The sequence below is a fragment of the Balaenoptera ricei genome, chromosome 16 (genome assembly GCF_028023285.1).
Source record: "Balaenoptera ricei isolate mBalRic1 chromosome 16, mBalRic1.hap2, whole genome shotgun sequence".
Classification (NCBI taxonomy): Eukaryota; Metazoa; Chordata; class Mammalia; order Artiodactyla; family Balaenopteridae; genus Balaenoptera; species Balaenoptera ricei.
Genome location: NC_082654.1, coordinates 1744752 through 1771114, shown reverse-complemented (window position 1 = coordinate 1771114; position 26363 = coordinate 1744752). Strand labels below are relative to the sequence as shown.

The following is a 26363-nucleotide window of genomic DNA, read 5'->3' as shown; positions in this document are numbered from 1 at the left end:
GGCGGGGACAGGGCGACAGGGCCCGCCAGCGGGTGACTCACAGGCGGGGAAGGGGCAGGCGAGTGAACAGACGGCCATGAGCATGAGGCCAGTGGGAGGCCCCGGTGTGCGCGGGCTCCTGCAGAAGAGCAGCAGCGAGGACTAGCTTGGCTGCACACGCTGGCGACACTCCGGAAGAGAAAACCCACTTTCCGATTGAATTTGGAACTGGTCAAGGGGTTTGTATGTCTGTCTGTCTGTCTGTATGTATGTATGCATGCATTTATTTATTTGCCTTTCCTCAGGTTTATTTTTTTTATTTTTTAGTTTTCATTTTATTTTATTTTTTTACAGCAGGTTCTCATTAGTTATCCATTTTATACATATTAGTGTATATATGTTAATCCCAGTCTCCCAATTCATCCCACCACCACCCCATCCCCCCACCACTTTCCCCCCTTGGTGTCCATACGTTTATTCTCTACATCTGTGTCTCTATTTCTGCCTTGCAAACCGGTTCATCTGTACCATTTTTCTAGGTTCCACATATATGCGTTAATATACGATATTTCTTTTCCTCTTTCTGACTTACTTCACTCTGTTTGATAGTCTCTAGATCCATCCACGTCGCTACAAATGACCCAATTTCGTTCCTTTTTATGGCTGAGTACTATTCCATTGTATATATGTGCCACTTCTTCTTTATCCATTCATTGGTCGATGGACACTTAGGCTGCTTCCATATCCTGGCTATTGTAAATAGAGCTGCAATGAACATTGGGGTGCATGTGTCTTTTTGAATTATGGTTTTCTCTGGGTATATGCCCAGTAGTGGGATTGCTGGGTCATATGGCAATTCTAGTTTTAGTTTTTTAAGGAACCTCCATACTGTTCTCCATAGTGGCTGTATCAATTTACATTCCCACCAACAGTGCAAGAGGGTTCCCTTTTCTCCACACCCTCTCCAGCATTTGTTGCTTGTAGATTTTCTGATGATGCCCATTCTAACTGGTGTGAGGTGATACCTCATTGTAGTTTTGATTTGCATTTCTCTAATAATTAGTGATGTTGAGCAGGTTTTCATGTGCTTCTTGGCCATCTGTATGTCTTCTTTGGAGAAATGTCTATTTAGGTCTTCTGCCCATTTTTGGACTGGGTTGCTTGTTTTTTTAATATTGAGCTGCATGAGCTGTTTATATATTTTGGAGATTAATCCTTTGTCCGTTGATTCATTTGCAAATATTTTCTCCCATTCTGAGGGTTGTCTTTTCATCTTGTTTGTAGTTTCCTTTGCTTTGTAAAAGGTTTTAAGTTTCATTAGGTCCCATTTGTTTATTTTTGTTTTTATTTCCATTACTCTAGGAGGTGGATCAAAAAAGATCTTGCTGTGATTTATGTCAAAGAGTGTTCTTCCTATGTTTTCCTCTAAGAGTTTTATAGTGTCCAGTCTGCTGATTTCTCAGCAGAATCTCTACAAGGCAGAAGGGAGTGACATGACATATTTAAAGTGATGAAAGGGAAGAACCTACAACCAAGATTACTCTACCTGGCAAGGATCTCATTCAGATTCGATGGATAAATCAAAAGCTTTACAGACAAGCAAAAGCTAAGAAAATTCAGCACCACCAAACCAGCTCTACAACAAATGCTAAGGGAACTTCTCTAAGTGGGAAACACAAGACAAGAAAAGGACCTACAAAAACAAGCCCATAACAATTAAGAAAATGATGATAGGAACATACATACTGATAATTACCTTAAACGTGAAGGGATTAAAGGCTCCAACCAAACCACACAGGCTCGGTGAATGGATACAAAAACAAGACCCATATATATGCTGTCTACAAGAGACCCACTTCAAACCTAGGGACACATACAGACTGAAAGTGAGGGGATGGAAAAAGATATTCCATGCAAACGGAAATCAAGAGAAAGCTGGAGTAGCAATACTCATATCAGATAAAATAGACTTTAAAATAAAGAATGTTACAAGAGACAAGGAAGGACACTATGTAATGATCAAGGGATCAATCCAAGAAGAAGATATAACAATTATAAATATATAGCCACCCAACATAGGAGCACCTCAATACATAAGGCAACTGCTAACAGCTATAAAAGAGGAAATCAACAGTAACACAATAATAGTGGGGGACTTTAACACCTCACTTACACCAATGGACAGACCATCCAGACAGAAAATTAATAAGGAAACACAAGCTTTAAATGACACAATAGACTAGGTAGATTTAATTGATATTTATAGGACATTCCATCCAAAAACAGCAGGTTACACTTTCTTCTCAAGTGCGCAGGGAACATTCTCCAGATAGGTCACAAATCAAGCTTCAGTAAATTTAAGAAAATTGAAATAATATCAAGCATCTTTTCTGACCACAATGCTATGAGATTAGAAATCAATTACAGGGCAAAAAACGTAAAAAACACAAACACATGGAGGCTAAACAATACGTTACTAAATAACCAAGAGATCACTGAAGAAGTCAAAGAGGAAATCAGTAAATACCTAGAGATAAATGACAATGAAAACACGATAATCCAAAACCTATGAGATGCAGCAAAAGCAGTTCTAAGAGGGAAGTTTATAGCAATACAATCCTACCTCAAGAAACAACAAGCATCTCAAATAAACAATCTAACCTTACACCTAAAGCAATTAGAGAAAGAAGAACAAAAAAACCCCAAAGTTAGCAGAAGGAAAGAAATCATAAAGATCAGATCAGAAATAAATGAAAAAGAAATGAAGGAAACGATAGCAAAGTTCAATAAAACTAAAAGCTGTTTCTTTGAGAAGATAAACAAAATTGATAAACCATTAGCCAGACTCATCAAGAAAAAAAGGGAGAAGAATAAATCTATAGAATTAGAAACAAAAAAGGAGAAGTAACAACTGACACTGCAGAAATACAAAGGATCGTGAGAGATTACCAGAAGCAACTATATGCCAATAAAATGGACAACCTGGAAGAAATGGACAAATTCTTAGAAATGCACAACCTTCTGAGACTGAACCACGAAGAAATAGAAAATATGAACAGACCAATCACAAGCACTGAAATTGAAACTGTGATTAAAAATCTTCCAACAAACAAAAGTCCAGGACCAGATGGCTTCACAGCTGAATTCTCTCAAACATTTAGAGAAGAGCTAACACCCATCCTCCTCAGACTCTTCCAAAACAATTGCAGAGGGAGGAACACTCCCAAACTCATTCTACGAGGTCACCGTCACCCTGATACCAAAACCAGACAAAGACACTACAAAAAAAGAAAATTACAGACCAATAACACTGTTGAATATAGATGCAAAAATCCTCAACAGAATACTAGCAAACAGAATCGAACAACACATTAAAAGGATCATACACCATGATCAAGTGGGATTTATCCCAGGGATGCATGGATTCTTCAATATACGCAAATCAATCAATGTGATACACCATATTAACAATTGAATAAAAACCACATGATCATCTCAATAGATGCAGAGAAAGCTTTTGACAAAATTCAACACCCATTTATGATAAGAACCCTCCAGAAAGTGGGCATAGAGGGAACTTTCCTCAACAGAATAAAGGCCATATATGACAAACCCACAGCAAACATCATTTCAATGGTGAACAACTGAAAGCATTTCCTCTAAGATCAGGAACAAGACAAGGTTGCCCACTCTCACCAGTATTATTCAACATAGTTTTGGAAGTTTTAGCCACAGCAATCAGAGAAGAAAAAAAATAAAAGGAATCCAAATCGGAAAAGAAGAAGTAAAGCTGTCACTGTTTGCAGATGACATGATACTATACATAGAGAATCCTAAAGATGCTACCAGAAAACTACTAGAGCTAATCAATGAATTTGGTAAAGTAGCAGGATACAAAATTAATGCAGAAAAATTGCTTGCATTCCTATACACTAATGATGAAAAATCTGAAAGAGAAATTAAGGAAACACTCCCATTTACCATTGCAACAAAAGAATAGAATACCTAGGAATAAACCTACCTAGGGAGACAAAAGACCTGTATGCAGAAAACTATAAGACACTGATGAAAAAAATTAAAGATGATACAAACAGATGGAGAGATATACCATGTTCTTGGATTGGAAGAATCAATATTGTGAAAATAGCTATACTACCCAAAGCAATCTACAGATTCAATGCAATCCCTATCAAACTACCAGTGGTACTTTTTACAGAACTAGAACAAAAAATCTTAAAATTTGTATGGAGACACAAAAGACCCTGAAGAGCCAAAGCAGCCTTGAGGGAAAAAAACAGAGCTGGAGGAATCAGACTCCCTGACTTCAGACTATACTACGAAGCTACAGTAATCAAGACAATATGGTACTGGCACAAAAACAGGAATATAGATCAATGGAACAGGATAGAAAGCCCAGAGATAAACCCACACACCTATGGTCAACTAATCTATGACAAAGGAGGCAAGGATATACAATGGAGAAAAGACAGTCTCTTCAATAAGTGGTGCTGGGAAAACTGAACAGCTACGTGTAAAAGAATGAAATTAGAACACTCCATAACACCATACACAAAAATAAACTCAAAATGGATTAAATTCCTAAATGTAAGGCCAGACACTATCAAATTCTTAGAGGAAAACATAGGCACAATACTCTATGACATAAATCACAGCAAGATCCTTTTTGACCCACCTCCTAGAGAAATGGAAATAAAAACAAAAATAAACAAATGGGTCCTTCTAGTATATTTTTCATTTCAGTTATTGTATTATTCATTTCTGTTTATTTGTTCTTTAATTCTTCTGGGTCTTTTTTAAACATTTCTTGCATCTTCTCGATCTTTGCCTCCATTCTTTTTCCGAGGTCCTGGATCATCTTCACTATCATTATTCTGAATTCTTTTTTCTGGAAGGTTGCCTATCTCTACTTCATTTAGTTGTTTTTCTGGGGTTTTATCTTGTTCCTTCATCTGGTACATAGCCCTCTGCCTTTTCATCTTGTCTATCTTTCTGTGAATGTGGTTTTTGTTCCACAGGCTGCAGGATTGTAGTTCTTCTTTTTTTTTTTTTTTTTTTTTTTTTTTAACAAAGTAGTTATTTTAGTACTTTTTTTTTTTTTTTTTTTTTTTTATAAATTTATTTATTTATTTTTGGCTGTGTTGGGTCTTCGTTTCTGTGCGAGGGCTTTCTCTAGTTGCGGCGAGCGGGGGCCAGTCTTCATCGCGGTGCGCGGGCCTCTTACTATCGTGGCCTCTCTTGTTGCGGAGCACAGGCTCCAGACGCGCAGGCTCAGTAGTTGCGGCACACGGGCTTAGTTGCTCCGCGGCATGTGGGATCTTCCCAGACCAGGGCTCGAACCCATGTCCCCTGCATTGGCAGGCAGATTCTCAACCACTGCACCACCAGGGAAGCCCTGTAGTTCTTCTTGCTTCTGCTGTCTGCCCTCTGGTGGATGAGGCTATCTAAGAGGCTTGTGCAAGTTTCCTGATGGGAGGGACTGGTGGTGGGTAGAGGTGGGTGTTCCCCTGGTGGGCAGAGCTCAGTAAAACTTTAATCCCCTTGTCTGCTGATGGGTGGGGCTGGGTTCCCTCCCTGTTGGTTGTTTGGTCTGAGGCGACCCAACACTGGAGCCTACCTGGGCTCTTTGGTGCGGCTAATGGCAGACTCTGGGAGGGCTCATGCCAAGGAGTACTCCCCAGAACTTGTGCTGCCAGTTTCCTTGTCCTCACGATGAGACACAGCCACCCCCCGCCTCTGCAGGAGACCCTCCAACACTAACAGGTAGGTCTGGTTCAGTCTCCTATGGGATCACTGCTCCTTCCCCTGGGTCCCGATGCGCACGCTACTTTGTGTGTGCATTCCAAGAGTGGAGTCTCTGTTTCCCTCAGTCCTGTCGAAGTCCTGCAATCAAATCCTGCTAGCCTTCAAAGTCTGATTCTCTGGGAATTCCTCCTCCTGTTGCCGGATCCCCAGGTTGGGAAGCCTGACGTGGGGCTCAGAACCTTCACTCCAGTGGGTGGACTTCTGTGGTATAAGTGTTCGCCAGTCTGTGAGTCACCCACCCAGCAGTTATGGGATTTGATTTTATTGTGATTGCACCCCTCCTACCATCTCATTGCGGCTTCTCCTTTGTCTTTGGATGTGTGGTATCTTTTTTGGTGAGTTCCAGTGTCTTCCTGTCAACGATTGTTCAGCAGTTAGTTGTGAATTCTGGTGCTCTCGCAAGAGGGAGTGAGAGCACGTCCTTCTACTCTGCCATCTTGAACCAATCTCCTTCAAGGGGTTTTTCAAATACGGTGTCTGACTCGAAATCCTAAATCTTGTTAAAGGCATATGATTCAGCCACTCTCGTGGCTGATCTTCTTTCCAGCACAGAGGCTTCTTCCTTTTGGGTCCTACAGTTACTGGACCAGAACTTCTTCTTCATACACCAGTCCTGGTTTCCACGGTTTAGGTGGACCTCTAGAACACGAACTAGGGTTTCTTGATGGAGGCCCTACTAACATCTGGGGCCAGATAATCCTTTACCACAGGTGCTGTCCTTTGCTGTCAGATGTGTAGCAGAATCCCTGGTCTCTATCCTCTAGATCCCAGTAGCAACCACCAAGTTTCAGTGACCAAAAAATGTCTCTGGTCACTGGCGAGTATCTGCTGGGGACAAAACTGCCCCCAGTTGAGAACCATAAAGCTAAACCACATAGGGCTTCTAAGGTTATCTGGCTTTTATCACCAAGCTTAGGGTGTAAATAAAATAGTCTAACTCATTTATCTAAAATGGGAATTATTATCTTCTGAATAAAAGCAGGATTATTCATCTGTGGATAAATTAAAGTTCATGTGCTTTTATAAAATCAGTTTGAATATGGAGCAAACTTCCCAGAGAGATGCGTTTTTCTGGGCCTATGAAATCTCTTTTTCTGTCGATGCCATTCTATCCCCTTGGCCCCCCTCCCTCCACCAGCCCTCCTTTCTCCTATCCCCATCCCTCCTCCACTCCGTTTTCAGGGGGGTTAGGGATTTCCAAGCAGAATACCTGGACTTCCACTGAGAATCAGGACAGTCCACTCTTCAATCTCACTGGCTCTCATTCCATGGGGCTACTGACAGGGGTTAAAAAACCCCAGCTCTGATGGACAAATTGTCTGCCCTCAGTCTCCTTCAAGGCCTGGTTTTCAGAAAGTATTCAAGGGAAATTCTGAGAAGGTTTTCATCAGGGACCTGGCCAGTCTCTCTCAAATGCCTTCTTCTAACATCAAGAGGAGAGCCAGGGTAACCCTTCTAGGTGGGTAGGTGGTCCTCCCTGCCAGAGAACCACTTACAGGGGCAGCCCTGGCAGTACCATATCCAACACTGGGATTGGCCAAAGAGCTCAGGGACCACCCACTGGGCTGGGGTCATTGGTCCAGACCTGCAGCCCCAGTTTCAACCCCTGTAGTGATTGGGGTTTTCAGATCAAAGGGACCAACGCCAGCAAGACAAAGGCCATTTCAGAAGCCACCTGTTAAGTAGGGCCCCTTCATCTTCTGACCATCCACTTCGGCAGTTTTGTACACGATAGATCACACGGAGGTTGTCTTTTTCTAACTGAATGCACATTATGGCAGATTTGATTATAGAACCTTATAAAATGCCAACATGGAAAGACGCCTAATGATTATGTCACTTTATAAATCATATAAGAGACATGAAGAGTGAAGCCGCCCCTTGGGTACACAGGGTTTGGTTTTGGGTTCTTTCTAAGATTAATTTGCTCAGAAAATAGTAAGTCATCCTTAATAAATGCCAGTGGACTGATGGATTTTAAAACCAGAATCTTGACACAGTTGTAAATTATGTTCCACACAGGAGATTATCCATGTGTTTTATTTATTTTCCCCGTCACATCCTAACTGCATGTTCACTAACATGCTGAAATAGAAATAAGATTTTGTTCTTGAGAATACAACATTCTATTGACCAACTAATTTATCAGGTCAACATAGAAACACAGAAGCCAAGGTCCAGTGTTGAGAAGACCACATCAGATTTACTAGAAACACGACCAGAAAACCAAAAACACTCCCCAAACTGGAAAGTAATGAAACCAGGTTAATCTATTTCTACAATGAAAAAAAGATATGTATCTCACAATCTAGAGATGTTTCTATCACTGACAACCTAGCAATTAATGATATAATGCTAGTATACAATTCTAGGGTTAACTCTAGTATAGAATTAATATTATAATTCCACAGAATTTCTATCCAAGTCTTACTGTATCATGTGAAAAACTAAAACTCAAGTAATAGTCCTGGCTCCCAAGACTCCAGTACTTACTAAAGGTCATTCCAAGTCAACGCTGTTTTTGCGACATTTAAGGACGGACCCAAACATGCACTCACCAGGACAGCTGGGACACGTGGAGTGCTGGTGACAGTGAGCAGATGTGCGCGTACAGCTGAGAACACGTTTGGACAACAGAGTTGCAACCAATCCAGGACCAGGCCTTCCGCATCTCATCCTGCATCTCAGCATCGCTCACAACACCAGAATGTCTGCCAGCCCCGCCTCCGCCCCGCGGACTTAGAATAGTACACCCGCTGCACGGATGAACTCCAAACCTTGGTGGCTACCCTGTCTCTTCTTCAGCCACGGGCTTCAGTGGACCTCTGCACCGGTCCCGCCGTGGTGGGGAGGACCCCACCCCATGTGTTCAGAGCAGGCCCAGCTGGCCAGCCCAAGAGGGATGGCTCAGTGAGAGCCCCATGCGAGTCTGAGTTTTGTACTTTTTTGTGTTTTATTAACTCAGATGCTTAACTGTTTTCCACCATGTTGCCTTTGCTTTTTTCCAAGCCCCACATAAGAAAATTAGAAATTTCTCGGTCATGTGCATCACTCCCCGTGAAGAGTTAGTAAAGGCATGTCTCATTTCTTCAGACAGAAACTTTACACTTTGCTTTATGGCAGAAAATGCCCGGGTTATCTAACATGACCTTGGTCAAGGGAACTGAGGTCCATTTGCGTGATCTGAGCATAAGCCCTCTCCCGACGCCCCCAACACGAGAACGCAGGAAACCATGAATCTGGGGGACGGCAGGTCCCTGCCTTGGTCTCCACGCTGTGGACTCCGAACCAGCCCAAGGCTCTGAGAGACCAGGCTGTGTACTTACCAGAGAAGGGTGTGGTCCGCAGGGGTATTTTGATGGGCGCCAGGGTCAGGAAGTGGCAGGGCTGCACGCTGGAGGGGGACGGGCCCCCAAGTCCCTCGGGGTCCACGGAGACCATGGTGGCGGTGGCAGTGGTGATGGCAAAGGTGGGGCCGCTGCCGACAGGCTTAAGGCTGTTGTGATGACCACCTGCAGAGGGGGGACAGGGAGGTCAGCACAGGATGCCCCGTGTCCCCTGGAGTCAATGCCATTTCATCATGCAACATACGAGCAGCCAGAAAACAAGGGCGTGGTAACCCCCTTTCTTGGAAGCCCGTGCCCTGGGCCACTGTCCCTGAAATAAGTGTGATGAGCTCTTTACCCACCCAAATGTCACCTGTGCACAGAGCTGTGTGCCCTCACAAGGCTCACAGTCACCAGGGGACACGCCTGCCTTAAAGAGAAGTACTTTGCTGCAGCTCACAATACGACGCTCAGTAAACAAAGCCAATTATACAGTCATTTCCACTTCTACACTATGCAGTCATTCGGTCAACAAATTTCATTTGGTCAATTAGATGCCAAGCATGTTCTAGCTCTTAGGGACAGAGCCACACGTCTCTCACTTTAAATCAAAAGGGCACACTCACTCCCAGATCCTTGAATTTCTCTTTCTGTTTTTCTGTATTTTCCAAATGTCCTATGATGGGCATTTACAGATTTTTAAAATGTAATTTAATTTTTTATAGAGCAGGTTGAGGGTTACAGAAAAACTGAGCAGAAAGTACAGAGAATTCCCACCTATTCCCCCACACCCGGTTTCCCCTCTTACCGCCCTTTTGGGTTGGGTGCTACGTTTGTTACCATTAATGGATAAACCAACACTGATACATTATTATCACCCAAAGTCCATAGTTTACATTAGGGTCCACTGTTTACGTTGTACATTCTATGAGTTTTGCCAAATGCAAAACTAAACATCCCGTGTGCTCTGCCTGTTCATCTCCACAAGCTAGAAATGATTGAGCTCAGTGAGGAAGGCATGTCGAAAGCTGAGACAGGCTGAAAGTGAGGCCTCTTGGACCATTAGCCAAGTTGTGAATGCAAAGGGAAAGTTCTTGGAGGAAATTAAAAGTGCTACTCCAGTGAATACACGAATGATAAGAAAGAGAAACAACCTTATTGCTGATGTGGAGAAAATTTGAGTGGTCTGGATAGAAGATCAAACCAGCCACAACATTCCCTTAAGCCAAAACCTAATCCAGAGCCAGTCCCCAGCTCTCTTCAATTCTATGAAGGCTGAGAGACGTTAGGAAGCTGCAGAAGAAAAGTTTGAAGTTAGCAGAGGTCGGTTCATGAGGCTTAAGGAAAGAAGCCATCTCATAACACAAAAGTGCTGGGGGAAGCTACAAGTGCTGATGTAGAAGCTGCAGCAAGTTATCCACAAGATCTAGCTCAGATCATTAGTGATTTTCAGTGCGGATTAAACAACCTTCTATTGGAAGAAGATGCCATCTAGGACTCTTATAGCTGGAGAGGAGAAGTCAGTGCCTGGCTTCAAAGCTTCAAAGGACACGCTGCCTCTCTTGTTCGGGGCTAATGCAGCTGGTGACTTTAAGCTGAAGCCAATGCTCATTTACCATTCTGAAAATCCCAGGGCCCTTAAGAATTATGCTAAATCTACTCTGTCTGTGTGCTATAAATGGAAAAACAAAGGCTGGATGACAGCACATCTGTTTACAACGTGGTTTACTGAACATTTTAAGCCCACTGTTGAGATCTACTTCTCAGAAAAAAAAGATTCCTTTCAGAATATGACTGCTCATTGACAATGCACCTGGTCACCCAGGAGCTCTAATGGAGATGGAGAGGAGATTAATGTCGTTTTCGTGGTAACACAATATCCATTCTACAGCCCATGGATCAAGGAGTTATTTTGACTTTCAAACCTTATTATTTAAGAAACACATCTCATAAGGCTATAGCTGCCATAGATAGTGATTCCTCTGGTGGATCTAAGCAAAGTAAATTGAAAGCCTTCTGGAAAGGATTCATCCTTCAAAGTGCCATTAAGAGTACTTGAGATTGGTGAGAACGGATCAAAACATCAACCTTAGCAGGAGTTTGGAAGAAGACGGTTCCAACCCTCATGGGTGACTTTGAGAGGTCCAGACTTCAGTGGAGGACGTTACTGTAGATGTGGTGGAAATAGCAAGAGAACTAGAATTCGAAGTGGAGCCAAAGATGTGAGTGAATTGCTGCAATTTCACAATAAAAATTTTAATGGATGAGGAAGGAGTTGCTTAGGGATGAGCAAAGAAAGTGGTTCCTTGAGATGGAATCTACTCCTGGTGAAGATGCTATAAAGATTATTGAAATGAAGACAAAGGATAAAGAATATTATATAAACTTAGTTGAGAAAGCAGTGAAAGGGTTTGAGAGGATTGACTCCAATTTCGAAAGAAGTTCTACTGTGGGTAAAATGCTCTCAAACAGCATTGCATGCTACTGAGAGATCATGCTTGAAAGGAAGTCAACTGATGCGGCAGATTCACTGCTGTCTTATTTTAAGAAATTGCTGCAGCCTCCCCAGCCTTCAGTGACCACCACCCTGACCAGTCAACAGCCGTCAACATCGAGGCAACGCCCTCCAGCAAAAAGATTACGACCCACTGAAGTCTCAGATTGTGTGGGCATTTTTAGCAATAAGGTATTTTTAATTAAGGTATGTACATTGTTTTACACATTATGCTATTGTACACTTAACAGACTGTAGTGTAGTGTAAACACAACGTTTATATGCACTGGGAAACCAAAAAAATTGCTTTATTGCTATATTCCTTTTACTGCAGTGGTCTGGAACCAAACCAGCAATATCTCAGCGGTGTGCCTGTACGTACTTAAAGTTCCTTTGTGTCTTTTCATGGCAAGATAGCTCCTTTCTTTTTATTACCGAGTAATATTTCATTGTCTGGATGTACCACAGTTTACCCATTCACCTATGGAAGGACATATTGGTTGCTTCCAAGTATTTATGATTATGAATAAAACTGCTATCAACATTTGTGTGCATGTTTTTGTTTGTACATGAGTCCTCAGCTCATTTGGGTAAATACCAAGGAGTGTGACTGCTGAGTCACATGGTAAGACTACCTTTTGCTTTGTAAGAAACTTCCAGACTGTCTCTCAAAGTGGCTGCACCGTTCTGCATCCCCATCAGCCATGAAGGAGTTCCTGTTGCTCCACATCCTCACGAGCACTTGGTGTCAATGTCCTGGATTTTAGACATTCTCGCAGGTGTGTAGTGGTGTCTCATTGTTGTCACATACGGATTTAAAGTCAGCAAAAAACCCACACTATGCAATATATATTGTCTTAATTAACAATAAAAACACATTATAGAAAAGGTATAAAATGGAGTAAATAAGCATCTAACAATGTCCCTATGGTCCCCCAGCTGAACACTGTTGATCTTCCGTCATGCAGCTAACCAGAAGTTTCCAGAGGCATGGTCTGGCTGTACCGGTGACGGACCACCAGTACACTGCACACACCGCTCTTCCACTTCTCCTGTCATTAAATGGCCTTCCCAAGTCCAGTTATTAATCAGAGACTAGTATTCCAGGCAGTGGAACCGCCACACAAATCTGCCATGCTCATTTAACCAGCCCTCATCATAATAGGTGTTGCCTATTATAAATAAACATGACATAAACAACTGTGTGCAAAAAGGTTAATTTCTGCATTTATTGCCCATTCCAGGATGGTTGTTCAGGGCCAAACAGGGTGAGCATTTTGAGTGTGCATGTGTCAGTTTAATGAGGCAGTTCTGTGAAAGTCCACATACTATGAAGCTGTACACAAATATTTCTTTGTAAATTCAGCTTCCCTCCTTCAAGATTCCTTTATTTGTATTATTTTACCACAGGTGTTTCCACTGCAATTTAACCATTGTTGGCCCTGTTCAGAGACAGATCCATTGGTGTGACAGAGGGCTTCAAAGAACTGCGATTCTCAAAGCCAAGTTCAATGACCTCAGTGATAGGCTACCTGATGAATTTGTTGAATGAACTTGATCTTCTGTTCAAAACGAAGATGACCCTTCAGCAAAGAATGAGAAAGTAACAACAGTGACTTATAAGAAACAGTGCCACAGCAAGAGCATTTTACAGATGGAAGTGTGGGAACAGTTTTATCATCGCATGACTTTGCTGTCAGAAATGATAAGTCAACCAAAAAGGAAAAAAAAAATAAGTAAACCTTATCTGCCTCTTTAAAAAAAAGACCCTGGAAAGATAGTTTTTAACCTGCTTTGAATCCATCTGGGTCCATATAAAAATGCACCACTCACCAGTTAGCTCACAAAATCGACTGCATAATATCAGTGGAGATAAAAAGTTAATAACCAATGTCGACAAAATTACTGTCATAATTGGTGGATGAGATGAGATGGAAAGAAGGGGTCTTATCACTGCCAAGCTCCCACCAGCTTCAGGCCTTGCGCAGGTGCGTTGTGTGTTGATATTAGACCCAGGCACCTGGTGTGGGAGCAGGGTCTGGCTCCCAACCTCCAGGACACAGACAGCACAGATGAGCTCAACCCTGGCCGGCAGGTGGGAGAGGTAACGCGCAAAGCGGGAGGAGGGGCTCAGGAACCTCCACTGACCAGTGGTAACCCCTGATCCCCATCTGGAACGCCACGTGGGCAGGAGCTGCTGGCAACTTCCTGCTTCCCACCCCACCCCCCACCCCCAGCTGAGGCATTTGTGGAGCATCTCCACCTGCCAGATGGCACACAGCTCGGCCAGGAAGACGCTACCTTAGGAAACACCGCTGCAAACAGATAATCACCCGCCAGGAGGCAGGCGGGGCCGATGGGCCCTGGGACGCCAGCTGCTCCCAGAGAGACGCCTCTTGAGCTGCGTGTTGGAAGCTAAGCAGGCCCTCAACAAACTGTGTCGACTGATAAGTAATTAGCATAACTTGCTTTCCCCGAAGGACTGCAGAGAATCCCCCAGTTGAGTAAATAAACTGAGATAAGAGGCCCAGCCAAAAAAACCTGCTAAGCCAGCTAAGAGATAAGCCACAAATGCAATCCCATCAGCATCACTAATAAAAATCAATGTTTTAGAGCTTCCCTGGTGGCGCAGTGGTTGGGAGTCTGCCTGCCAATGCAGGGGACACGGGTTCGAGCCCTGGTCCAGGAGGATCCCACGTGCTGCGGAGCGACTAGGCCCGTGAGCCACAACTACTGAGCCTGTGCTCCGCAACAAGAGAGGCCGCAACAGTGAGAGGCCCGCGCACAGCGATGAAGAGTGGCCCCCGCTCGCCACAACTAGAGAAAGCCCTCGCACAGAAACGAAGACCCAGCACAGCCGTAAATAAATAAATAAAATAATTTTTTTTAAAAAATCAATGTTTTAGGCAAAACAGTAATTAACCGTGTGCTTCTCGGCCTGCAGCCGTCCCGCCCTGTGCTGCCCCTTCCGTCACGGCCACCTCCCTCCAGATCCCCCTCTGATGGCCCGACTTGCAAAGGGGCTTTGTTTGCATTTTTAGTCTGAGTGACCCCAGGATAGCTGGATGAAGGAGAACTTCTGCGGTCCCTGTTTGTCGCCGGAGAGCAGGTCTCAGTGAGGTTCAGGAGGCTCACAGGAGCCCTGGAGAAAGCTGGCCCCGACTTAAGGCCAGGCGTGTCTGCCCGAGTCCCTCTGCAGGGCTGGCACTGGGGCCCCACCTGGCTGAACGCGTGCCCCATCCCAGCTAGACTCCTGGGCGGGCTGGAGCGTCTGGAGCACTTTCTCCTTTGTGCCACCAGAGGCCCCCCTGCTGCCCGCACGGGGGCCTTCGGTCACTGACACACTGAGGGACTCACAGGAGGGGGCGGGCAGGCTCTGCGCGGCCACCTGTGCTCACAGGCACCCTGACCACTGACCTCTCCCGGTACCTGCCTCCAAAACCGGAACCCAGCCAGCAGCTGGATGTGCTTTTCCCACGATTCAACAGAAGAAAAGGAAGAGAAAGGCTGGTGGCCCTGGGACGGCGGGACAGGCAGGGGCTCTCACCATCCGGCCTCAGGCTGAGACGCTAACTGGGGACTGTGCAAGTTCAAGGGTGTCCGATCAGGCTGGACAGTCTGGTGTGTTCCTGTTCCCTTGGGTTTTCTCTTCCTCTTAGGCCTGCGCTGGAACAGAGCTGCTCTCAGCCCCAGGTTCTCTGCCGCTGGCCGCCTTCCCCAGAGGAAGAAGGGGAGGGCAGGGCTGGAGACGACGTTTACCGCGTCCCTACGGGAGGAACACTCGGTGTGGAAGGCCTGCGCTGGCAGCAGAGGAGCCCCAGAATTATAACCGCTAGCGGGCTGCAGAGTAGATAGGATGCTAGACATTTAGCTTGCAAATCTTTACAAAAGAGCAGGACGAAGGCCTCGCCTGTAGCATCTGACATTGAGGACACCACGTAGAGAGGAAGACCTTTATCTTGGGATGCAGGGGGTATGGAGGAAACACCAGGATGGCGGCAGGTCTTCCGATGAAGAGGAACCTCACCTGATACACAGGAGATGATGTTCTCTCCTCTCAGCCATGTCCCCAAAACAGCAAACAGTCATCGGCTAATTTAGTTTATTATGTCCGTTTAGCATATGATTCAGCTCTGGTGGAATCCTTCAGGCGGTGTATCTGCCAACTGGTAATTACTTCTGCAAACAGGACCGGTCAGGGGGTGACTTCAGGCAGTGGTCCCTATGTGGAGGCTTCGCCAGGAGGAGGGTCTGGGGTCTCTGGCAGCATGTGAGGCTTTGACAACAGGCAGAGGGGAGGGAGGAAGGCTCGTCCTTCCTCCCCTGTGCTCGGAGGGCGTCGTGTCCCTGTGCCCTGACCCCCAGCTCTGGGGAGTAAGGAGATCTGTCAGCGCTTACCTGGCTTCTTTTAGGAAGAGCAGTGACGGGCCTTGGTGTCTAAGTGACAAGCCAGCGCCCAGCTCCTGCACACGTGTTTGATTTTGCTTGCCTTTCTTGGTGTTTGCCATTCCGGCAGTTTTCTGAAGGAGACATCCAGTTCCTGGTTTTGGTAAAGTCTTCCATGTTCCGAGGAAGCAAACCCGTAAGCTGGGCTGGATGGTCACCCAAAGCTCCAAGGCCGCTCTCACCTTGCCCAACAAAGCATCTGTTTCGTGATCGGCTCTGGCGGGTTGTGAGCTGCTCAAGACACGCACCACATTTGTCTTTTCTGCCACCCCGGCACCTAGGCAGCACCCCGGTGCCGACGGAGTGTCTGTCTGCCAAGAGTACCCATGGGTAGCGGGTGGGCGACCCTGGCAGCCTGCACTCACAGCTCACTGACATCGCCCTGCTCCTTCTCCCAGACTGTGCCCTCCCTCGGAGCCTTTGTAACCGGCAAGCTGGATGGGGGGGCTCTCCCCTCCCCCTGCCAGAACCGCCAGCCCCCCATACCATGGAGCAAGCACAAACCCCTTCCCAGGCGACACCTCTCATCTTCCCCCAACACCCCCGTTACATGCTGACCCACAAGTAACAGAGTCTCATACCTTGCTGCCTCCTGCCCTGGAGGGAGGGCTCTGACAATGCCCTTTGACCCAAGAGCCCCCTTTCTGTGTCCCCTTTTGACACAATCACCTATGTGTGCATCTGCCTCCCCCAGGGGACCCACAGAGCTGCAGCGCTCAGCTGGCGGTCTAGCTCAACCGCGACGTGAGCCTGGGCATAAGGGGGTGAGCGGTTGTCTGGAAACCCCTCTTCTCCATCTTTTCAGGAAATAGGAAAATGATGTCAGGATGTGTCCCTAAGTAAGAGTCAGCGGTGAGGGGGATACGTATGCCCAGTTTGCTGTGAGGAATGCCCCAGGAGAAGTAAAACCCTCTGTCTGAATCTCCCGTTTCCCACTGTTTGGATGCTAGAACAGCAGTGTGTTGGTTTGGCGTGTCATACAAAAGTGACAGCCCTCTGAAGTTTCGCCCCTCGTTTCCCCTGCTGGGCTGACTGCACCTACCTCATGGTCCTGGACCTGGAAGCACTGGAAAGGGAAGACCGGGAAACAGCATTTCTAGAAGGACCCACGTCTTCACTTTCTAAAGCATCGTTCGGTTCCTCAAATGACGCTCAGCACAGAGTCCAACCTGTGGACCGACGGAGCACCACACCACCACCTCTCAGGGTGACGCCTGCTCGCGGGAGATGCGCCAGCGTGGCCAGAGCTGACACTGGATCACCAATCAGAACCCGGCGCCTCCCTGCCCCCCAACAGGAACTAACGTAAATCTTTAAGTCTCGGGGTCTGGAGACGAAGAAAGGAAGCTACACGGAGAGAAAAACAAAAACCAGGTGGAACCAGCTGGGACCGAGACGGTGATGAATCTGACCTCCCACAGACCCCGGGTCTCATGCTGGGCTGATTTTCCGACATTAGCGACTAAATGACACACCCAGCAGAATGATGCCATGACTGGAAGTCGGGGACTGAAAAAGGGTACAGAGGGGTGGCAGCCGCTCCCTGGGAAAGCCCTGCCCTTCCCCGGAGACTAACGCATGGGCCTCCCCATCATCAGCCTCACCCCTCCTCCCTTCGTCTTGACTCTAAAATCAAACCCCTCCCCACGTGGGCAAGAAGTCGACCTGTGAACCAAGTTCCCGCTTCTCCACGCTTTGGCCACTGAATAAAGCTGGCGCTGCGGCCATCTCAGCTTCGGTTTCATTATTTGGCTACACGAATCCGAAGGGGAACAGAACCTTTTTCCTCCAAGGCAAATGGTCCAGCCGGGCTAGGGGTTATCCATACAACTTAATTCGGTAACACAAGCCCGGCTCCCAAATGCACGTGTTCTTTTCTGCTAAACCCATCTCGGCCGCCTCCCCTCATTTCAGACATTTGGAAGATGACTTTCCCGTACAAATCCTCTTCATCTACCCACAGAGCCCCCTCTTGGTTCTTCTTGATGTGCAGGCATGTCTGGCACAGAACTGCTCTGCAAAGGGTGGATTTCAGTCTGGCTGTTTCACTTAAAACTTCACCAGAACCAGCCCTTCCCGAGGAGGCACTGCAGCTATTTGACTCATTTTACTCCAGCTCTGTCTGCATATCCGTACACATTTTCAGCTATGCCCCAGCACTGGGACACCCCAGTGACCCCTGATACATCTAGTCTGTGGGCACCGACCCTGAAGACCGCATGGTGGTGCTCGGAGCCCCCCACCCCAGGACTGATGACCCCTCCAGGTCCTCGTCCCTGACCATAGGATGAAAGGTGCTCCCGGCCCTGAAGCTGGCACTGAATCCCAGCCAGATTCGTGCGGCCCCTTCCCCTCCCAGCCTTGGGGACCCTCTCAGCCGGGTTCCCTCCCACAGAGCAGAGAAGCAGATGGCACGGCTTTGATGTGTATCTCTGTCGGGGACACTGATGACACAAGCGCCAACGGTGTGCTGGACCCACTTGGTCACTGTGAACCAGCACCCACCCCCACTGGACAGAAGTCCATGCACCTCAGCCAAGTCACCCCTCGGGAGGGGCATGCATCGCCCGGGGGAGGGTGGGGTGGGGGATGGACCAGCCCTCCCCCGCCCATGGCAGACGGTGCCAGGCAAAGACATATGAGTTACCTAATGCTAAGAGGGGGAAAATTCACTTAGCTTTGTGCATCAGCTTAGAAATATTAATTTATTGTTATTTTTATGATTTCATGTAACTTGGTACACAATAATTTGAATATTCACTTTATTAAAACTAGAGATTAATTACACTGCCCCGAAGAACAAATTGCCACTAATACTGGGTAATCTAAACGTCCTGATTGCCGTAATGAACTGAGTCAGTGAAGAAGAGGGGAAGACAGCAGCATAGGAACTATCTTCACGAGGACACAATTGACCGGCTGACACTAACACCTAAGGAGCCCCGAAAGCACCGTCTCCCGCTCTGGGCCCACACCTGCTCTGGAATCCCAGGTCCATTGCAGAAGGAGTGGGGTGTGCAGCTCAGGGGCCTGGGGTGGGAAGGGGCTAGGACAGGGCCGTGCACTCTGGCCAAGCAGACCCCAGGGCTGGACCCCAGGGGCTGGGCCCCAGGGCTGGCTGGGCCCCAGGGCTGGGTCCCAGGGCTGGACACCAGGGCTGGGCCCCAAGGCGGGCTCAGCAGAGCACCTGCCCCTCCCACAGACACACTTTCCACCAGAACACCCAGACCACACGCTCATGAACTCCTGGAGGGCAAGACTGTGCTCATGGGACACACCAGGTACCGGGTATACAGCAGGTGCTTAACAAATCCACATCAACCGAGTGCCTCCCAGGCAACATTTGTCTCCTGAGGGATTCATCCCGTAAGAGGTTTCGTGGGTTCAGTGGGTCCAAGCAGATTCTCCAACCTCTGAGTTTACTCTTAGCAGGGTCACCCTCGGGGGTCCGGCCACACCTGTCCCATGGAGGGTCCCAGGGTGCACGTGGCTGTCCCCAAAAAGAGTGTCATTTTCTATGGAACGCAGTGGCATTGGCAAAAACGTAAACTTCTGCCTTGAAATCAACGCGTCTCCCCGTGAAAGCTGCAGCAGATGGATTCTATCCCTCACAGGCAGCCCGAGGTTTTGTTGACCTTCAAACAGGACACAATCCCGTCTGTCTGCACAACAACACAAGTCGTGGGAAGGGCTTCTGCGAGGCGTTTACCAAAACCATGCTGTTCATCACCAGGCAGCTGTTTTCCAACCACTTCATTATGCTCAACGCACACGATTTACACTCACCTCTTACCTGTCTCGTAACATCCCGTGGCAGTAATAAAGCACAGGAAATGATGCTCAGCTTGCGTCTTTCTCTTCAGAGACACATTTAGACAGCGACGCAATCAACCAGCTGACGATTTTTAGGAATCTTCCTGCTTGATGGTGTCTCTCCCCATTATGAAATTAAGATGACTGACAGCCTCGTAATGGCGACACCAAACCCGCCTTTCCCTTCAGCACCTGCCAAGGGTGGGTTCCGCCCCGAGCCCCACTCGGTAACGGTGTGCGGCCCATCACAGGACTCGTTGGGGCGGCGAAAGGGGCTTTAATGGGTCACGTCCACACTGACACCTCCGCTCCTCAAAACCCAAACTCTCTCCCAGGAAACAGCCACTGGATCAGGGCTCCACACATAACCCCAGTGAAGATGCCCGGTGTTTGAGAATAGGAATGTCTAAGACAGGAATTTTCAGAAACATGTTCTCATCATATGTAGCTGCTGCTAAAATGTGCTGCACTGAATCCATGTTTCAGCAAATAGGGTGCAACTGTGCCTGTCCTTGTGGAACTGATGCCCGAAGTGAGAGGAGTATTTGAGTTTGCAGAATCAAGGCATCCATCGCTGGGGATGGGATGGGGGGTGATATCCCTGCTGACACAGCTACAGGAGGGAGCAGAATTCTCCCCTCACATGCAGACCCGGCCCAGGGAGCCTGGGGCGGGCTCAGAACTGCCAGTTCCGGCAGCCCACGTGGGTCTGGTTCGACACTACCCTCCCGGAAACTGGCTCAGCCTCCCCGTAGAACGAGTGTCCCCCAGGGCAGGTGAGGACAGTTACCTGGCTCCACAGAGGCCTGTGCGGGTTCGGTGAGGTCATCCCCGCACACAGCAAGGCCCTTATAAAGTGTCTGCACGTAGTTCATGTTCAAAGAAAAACGCGTCATTTTTCTTACAATTTTAAGGCATTCTGCACATGTGCTGACTTTACAAAGGGACAGAGGAAGGGAAGGGGGAAGAAAGAAAAAAGGAAGGCAGCAGTTGGCAGGCAGGCAGGAGAGTAATTGTTTGCTGCAATATATTCACCTGTAACTGTCATTCCTGCCAATAACGTCCAGGGATCCTGTCACACCTAGATTTCTTACGGCCTAAAGCATCCCAGGAAAGGCCAAAGAAAAGTCATACCATCAGAGCTGAGAGCAAAGGGAAGGGTCCCTGGGAGAAGTGACACTGGTGAGACAGACTTAATGTTGCACGTTTACTGTGCCCAACGCAAAGAGAAGACTGTGGCCACGTTAGCCTGGAATCCATGGACGTTCCAAGCAAAGGAGATAGAAAATCAAGATGGACCTGGAGGAACGCCGGCCATCCAGCATCCCCGAGAGGACGGTCATGCTTCAACAGATCCACCCCGACCGTGACAGGGAAACAGTCCATAAATAGTCCGAAGGCATAAAACATGGATGCGTTCACGGCTGCAGCGGGTCTCAGGTGTGGCCGCGACACCCAACGCAAACGTGTCCAAACCCACTTCCAGCCCCGCCTCCGCCTTCCATCGCCCTGGTGAAGCCACCCTCTCAGGCGGTGTTTCCTCCTTCCATCGGGAATTCCCACTGGGAATTCCTTGATGAGAGAGTGTCCCTTTGTAATGGAGCCGAGCAGAGCCAGCCTGCATCCTTAATACTAAGCTCCCCGTGACATCGGTGCCTCTGGGAAGATACACACGCACCTGTTTCCCTCGTGTGGAAACAGCCACATGTTTACTTGTGTAGCCTTCGGGAGCCACCTGTGGCAGGCTCAGAACGGGCAGCGGTGGGACTTGTCACCAGAGGCTCTGCAGCCAGAGGCACCCTGAGTCAGGGCTCCTGGGCCCCGACTTTTCGCATCCCTCCAGCATACAGAAAAGGTTCGTCATCCACGGAATCCTGTGGCCCTGCCCTTCCTCTTGTGTCTCAACATTGATATCTTGGCCTTCAGCGTCCATCACAAGGTTGCAGTTACAAAGTTGCCGTGGTCCTCTGAGGGCTGCTTTTCGCTCATCCGTCAAAGTCCACATGCCTCTTAGGATCTCAGGGGCAACAATCTACCACCAACGGTCACTAGCCTTCTTCCTTCTATTGCAAACGGTCAAACCCCATTCTCTGCATCCCACATTGCATCCAATCTTCCTTTTCCTGAATCAACGGACATTTGTGAGTGTCCGTCACGTGCACGGTCTCGCAGTAACGCCTCTGACGAGTGCCCTGCGTGGCATGGGGAAATCTACAAGTAGGCTTGTCTCTCTATCACAGGGAATGGATGCAAATAGGCTAATTAGTTCAGACGAGATTCAAGGTTCACTTCCAATGTAAAAAATCCACTCTACGGAGGATAATACTGCCTGAAATGAATACTTATTTTCCTTAAAGACTGAATAATACGTTGTTTATATAAACGGCATTTGAGTTGATGCCAGAGGAACAAGGAAACTGCAAGTAAAACTCAAGACCACCAGGTCATTATCACAAGAAAAAATGCAAGGCTTGATTATTGGGAAACACTCATATTTCTATTCTTTCCAAAGGCAGATAGATCTGCCTTAAGCTGATGAGGCTTGAGCTCCAGGGTCTTCATTCATACAAACTCTACCAAGGCTCCAGCCCTAATTCCGACTAGTGATTTTGTATTCTTTTCCTTAAAGAGGACAGAGAGTTTTATAAATGTCATGGTCCAAAACACCTGGTCTGCCCCTGCTTACCACCTTCAAAACCTAAAGGTAAATACTGCTGGATACAAATGTAAAACCATTCTTCTACAAAGGCACTTAGAAAGATTTTACCCAAATCTTCATCTCCTAAACCTCACGTGATAGCTAGACACTGAGATCTTAAGCTTTCATGCGTCTCAGAATTCTAACTGAAGTCACATTTACATGCATTCAAGAAATACAGTTATGACAAAGATGGCCATGACATGCAGGGAGTTTTAGGAACACACATTATTTTTTGTGATTCCTGATGCAGTTTTTTTTGAAGACTTGTAGTGTTGGTGATATTTGGAAGCAGAAGGGAACTGATTCTTCATTACAGACACCAGGGACAGTAGCCCCAAGGGTCACACCTGAAAGACTAGGTCTCCCTATCTGAAAACTTCCCACTAAGAGTATTTTAGTCTAGTAATACAACAAGTGAGACACTAAAATATTAACACAATAAGCTGGGCTGTAAGACCTAGGGAAGCAGAAGTTTTAATCGGTTTTATTTACTGCACTATCCGCCAGCACATATGCCAGAGCATGGTCCACGGTAGGGCTCAATCCATATTTGTGGTATTGATTATTGATTTAATATTTGCCATGTTCTTGTTAGAGACAAGACACTTTACCAGGCGCTGGAGGTTCAGTAGTAAATTAGACAGACAAGGCTACTGCCCTGTTAAGAACACATATTCTTACCTGAATGACATTGACACTGAATGCTTAAAGGAAGAAAATCATGGTAGGGGAAGCTGAATATTTAATTTTCATCAAAACATTATTTCTCACCATTTATTTCTTATAGGCCTTGAACCTAACTTTTGACTGAAATAAAGTCCTGGTGATCATCTGTAACTCAAGAGAAATCTAAGAACCTATCTATCTAGCTCTCTTCCTGGCTATCAGACCACAAGGGTATGTAATCTGAGAAAAAATGTATACTCTGATGAATATTTCTTATTACACGATTCTAGAGATAAGTGGGTACGGGCCACTGAGCTGACCAGTCTTTTCAGTCATCTCTAAATTACGATAACAAAACGTAACCACTGGCGAACTAGGAATGGAACGAGCTTTCCTAAGCTCGAGGAAAGGTAGTTAATAAAATCTACAATCCATGCCATTGATACAGGGAAGTATTAGCAGCATCCCTTGGCAACGGGAACTGCAGAGTCCCTACGGCCACTCCTGCATTAGATGCTGCACCGAAAGTCCTAGACAGCAAAGGTAAAAGCGGAATTTGGAAAGTGAAATTAAAGAGCTCGAGAGTAGAAGGAAAGAAGCAAATCCTTTTCCTGTTCATCAACCCTTCTGCGGTTCTGCACGGCACCCTCGCATCCTTTAAAGCAAGTGAAAGACTCTGACAATTTAGACTAAGATGCCTGTAAGAAGTCTCAGAAAGCATTATAAACAAATGATGCCAAAGTGCCTACAAAATATTTACAGACAGTGAAAACTTGGAAATTGTTTTCTCTGGCTTCTGATGTTAAGTATATTCTGCCTCATCTGCTGGATTTTGAAAAATTCATTCAAGACGACATTTACTGGGCTTCCCTGGTGGCGCAGTGGTTGGGAGTCTGCCTGCCAATGCAGGCGACACGGGTTCGAGCCCTGGTCTGGGAAGATCCCACATGCCGCGGAGCAACTGGGCCCGTGAGCCACAACTACTGAGCCTGCGCGTCTGGAGCCTGTGCCCCGCAACAGGAGAGGCCGCGACAGTGAGAGGCCCGCGCACCGCGATGAAGAGTGGCCCCCGCTTGCCGCAACTAGAGAAAGCCCTCGCCCAGAAACGAAGAGCCAGCACAGCCATAAATAAATAAATAAATAAATAAAGATGACATTTACTAATTTATGCTATTATTGGGAAATATATATTAAAATATTAAATCACAGTAGAATGCAAAACTGTGTTACAAGAGTGCATCATGTATGGCAAAGCACCAATACACTAGCAATGTTTGTAAATATTTAGTGGAGTTGAAGCGGAGCAGGACCCTATGGTCCTTCCCCCCCAACGTCCTCAGCCTGCCTTTTGCCTGTGGAAAAAATTTAGCCAAAGAATAAGTTTAATCAGAGAAGTGAGAAAATGCAGAAACAGAGGAAAACAGTCAAAGGAGACCAAATCATAATAGTTTAGTCATTAAGTATAGTCAAGGACGTTTAGTTCCTCCTTAAGGGCTATAGATCATATTCTGAGCCGTATCCCGTGAGCTGTCTTATAGATACTGAAACCCCCGCCAGGTGAAAGAAGTTAACTCCATGATGACCAGGCTGTAGCCATGACATAGGCTGCCACAATTCCAAGAACTGGCCTCAAGAAAATGGGAACAAACCAACCCTGGAACTGAAGACTCACTGTACCTAAAACAGTCAAGATGATGCTGGTCAGACCACCGACGACCAGTTTCAAGAAGACCGCCAGAGCTGCCTGGGCTGTTTCTGCATGTAGCCCCCTTCCTCTGTCTATAAAAGCTCTTACCCACTGGCTGTCACGGGGGGAGTCGGCCTTTGGACAGGCATCCCCCCGCCCCGGTTGCCAGCATCCAAAACAGTTTTCTCAGGAACTGGAGGGAGGCCTGAGTACACTAGCTGGGTGGAGGACAGACACTAAATTGGCCACCGCAAGGCTGAAGTGCCCTTGAGGGTTTCCTGTTACCTCTAAGAGTCAAACACATTTGCATCTTCTCCTGAAATATCTGTTTTTCCATGAGAGGAAAGTAGAGTGTCTCCCCCAACTTTCTAAGCAAAATTGGGGACCTGAAAGGTTTATCTGTTTATCCTTTTCCTCCAGAAGTCACGAGGCATGGGGTCACCCCCGCACCCCTAGTCTGAGGGCTGAGGCAGAGGGACAGCGGGGACATCATAGTTTGACTTCCTAGTAAGTCGGGCTGATCCCCGACTAGGAGTGATTAGTCTATTTACACTTTACTCCTCCACACCCACACCTGCACCAGCATCTGGACGTACGATGTCAGGTGAAGTCAGACCGGACCGTTCAGGATGGGCGCTCTGTGGGGACACCATTGTGCTGCCACCTGCGCTGGACCCCAAGGCTCCACAGGGTAGTTCCAAGGAGGAAATGAGAGACCTCTGCCCAGCGTTCTTCCAGATGTCTAACGCTGTGGCCGTAAGATGGAGAACTCCTCCTTACCCAGATATGATGAGTGGCTTAAAAAAAAATCAAGCTTTGCCTCAGCAGGGCTGTTTCTTTGTGGAAACAGCAACTCCAAGATGGACACAACTCCATTACAGTGCTGTCAAAGTCACACGGCTGATGAGAGGCTCAAACAGCACTGAATATTCTCATTTTCAGTGGCATGAAGAAGAAAGAAGTATTTTCATGTATTTTATGGCATTCTATATTATACTGTGTAAGTAAATTCTGTATAACCTAAGTAATGCATGCTCATTAAAAATGAAAAACAAAAGGTATTACATCCAGCATCCAGAAATAACCATTATGAACATTTTTGGATGTTTCCTTCCGTCTTTTATCAGCATGTGTGTGAACTGTGTGTGTACAATGCTCTCAAAACTGGTACCATCCTGTTCCTTCGTGTTGTAACCTGCTTTTAAAAATTTACTAAAACAAAAGCATTCTTTTGTCTAAATAATCTTCCGAATGTGATTCTACTAATGGTTGAAGACTGTTCATTTTTATTGCTATATTGTAACTCACTTAACCAGTTATTTAGTCATGAACATTTGAGATTTTATTTTTCCTTTTGGCATTATAAATTATGAGGTGCTGAATCACTGTGCATATGTATTTGTTCTTCCTTTAACTTGCCATAGAAGG

At 46.6% G+C, this 26363-nt stretch overlaps 1 protein-coding gene across 1 annotated transcript in view; it reads right to left on the bottom strand.

Moving 5' to 3' along the window:
- TCERG1L (transcription elongation regulator 1 like) overlaps positions 1-26363 on the bottom strand; it is a 198018-nt gene that overhangs the window by 148691 nt on the left and 22964 nt on the right. The window contains exon 4 of the mRNA XM_059900081.1: positions 9129-9314. Coding sequence (XP_059756064.1) covers positions 9129-9314 — 186 coding nt within the window. The remainder of the gene's footprint in view (positions 1-9128; positions 9315-26363) is intronic.